The 593-nt window shown below is 51.6% G+C and overlaps 1 protein-coding gene across 1 annotated transcript in view; it reads left to right on the top strand.

Annotated features, from left to right (window-relative positions):
• The first annotated feature begins 6 nt into the window (after window positions 1–6).
• Window positions 7–593, top strand: part of LOC104982180 (ras-related protein Rap-2a) — a 41,126-nt gene continuing 40,539 nt past the window's right edge. The window contains exon 1 of the mRNA XM_010831511.1: window positions 7–131. Coding sequence (XP_010829813.1) covers window positions 16–131 — 116 coding nt within the window. The 5' untranslated portion in view covers window positions 7–15. The remainder of the gene's footprint in view (window positions 132–593) is intronic.

Below are 593 nucleotides of genomic sequence, written 5' to 3'. Positions count from 1 at the left end.
GAGCAGTTCGCGTCCATGCGGGACCTATACATCAAGAACGGCCAGGGCTTCATCCTAGTCTACAGCCTCGTCAACCAGCAGAGCTTCCAGGACATCAAGCCCATGCGGGACCAGATCATCCGAGTAAAGCGGTGAGAGGGCCGGGGGCGCGGGCAGGGGGCTTCGCCGGTGGGGGCCCCGCAGCCCTCCTGTTCGGGGATCAGAACTCCCTCCCGCGTGCTCTCGGGTGGCCGTGGGCTGGAGGAGCTGTCTAGGGAGACGGCTGTAGGATCATAACGTTTTATAAAAAAAAAATTTTTTTTTTTACCAGCATCATCCTCATCCTCTTGAATCTCAAATTTGAGTGCTTTGTTTCACAATTCAAATTTGGCATCCCACAAGCACAGCTCTTTGTCTCTTGGATGTTACTAGTAGCGCCTGTACAGAACCCCCAAAGCAAAGAAAGTTTAAAACTCGCAGAGGGGAGAGGGGCGGGTTGGTTTCTGCTGAGAAGAGGGCAGCTGTGCAAGTATAGTGGAGACATTTTCAGATTCAACAACAACAAAAAGACCTTTGCAGTTAGTTGACAGCAAAAATTGCTCACACATACGTGG

Source organism: Bison bison, unplaced genomic scaffold, assembly GCF_000754665.1.
Source record: "Bison bison bison isolate TAMUID 2011002044 unplaced genomic scaffold, Bison_UMD1.0 scf7180017864527, whole genome shotgun sequence".
In the NCBI taxonomy this organism is placed as follows: Eukaryota; Metazoa; Chordata; class Mammalia; order Artiodactyla; family Bovidae; genus Bison; species Bison bison.
The sequence above is the reverse complement of the archived record's forward strand: the minus strand, read 5'-3'. Positions and strand labels throughout refer to the sequence as shown.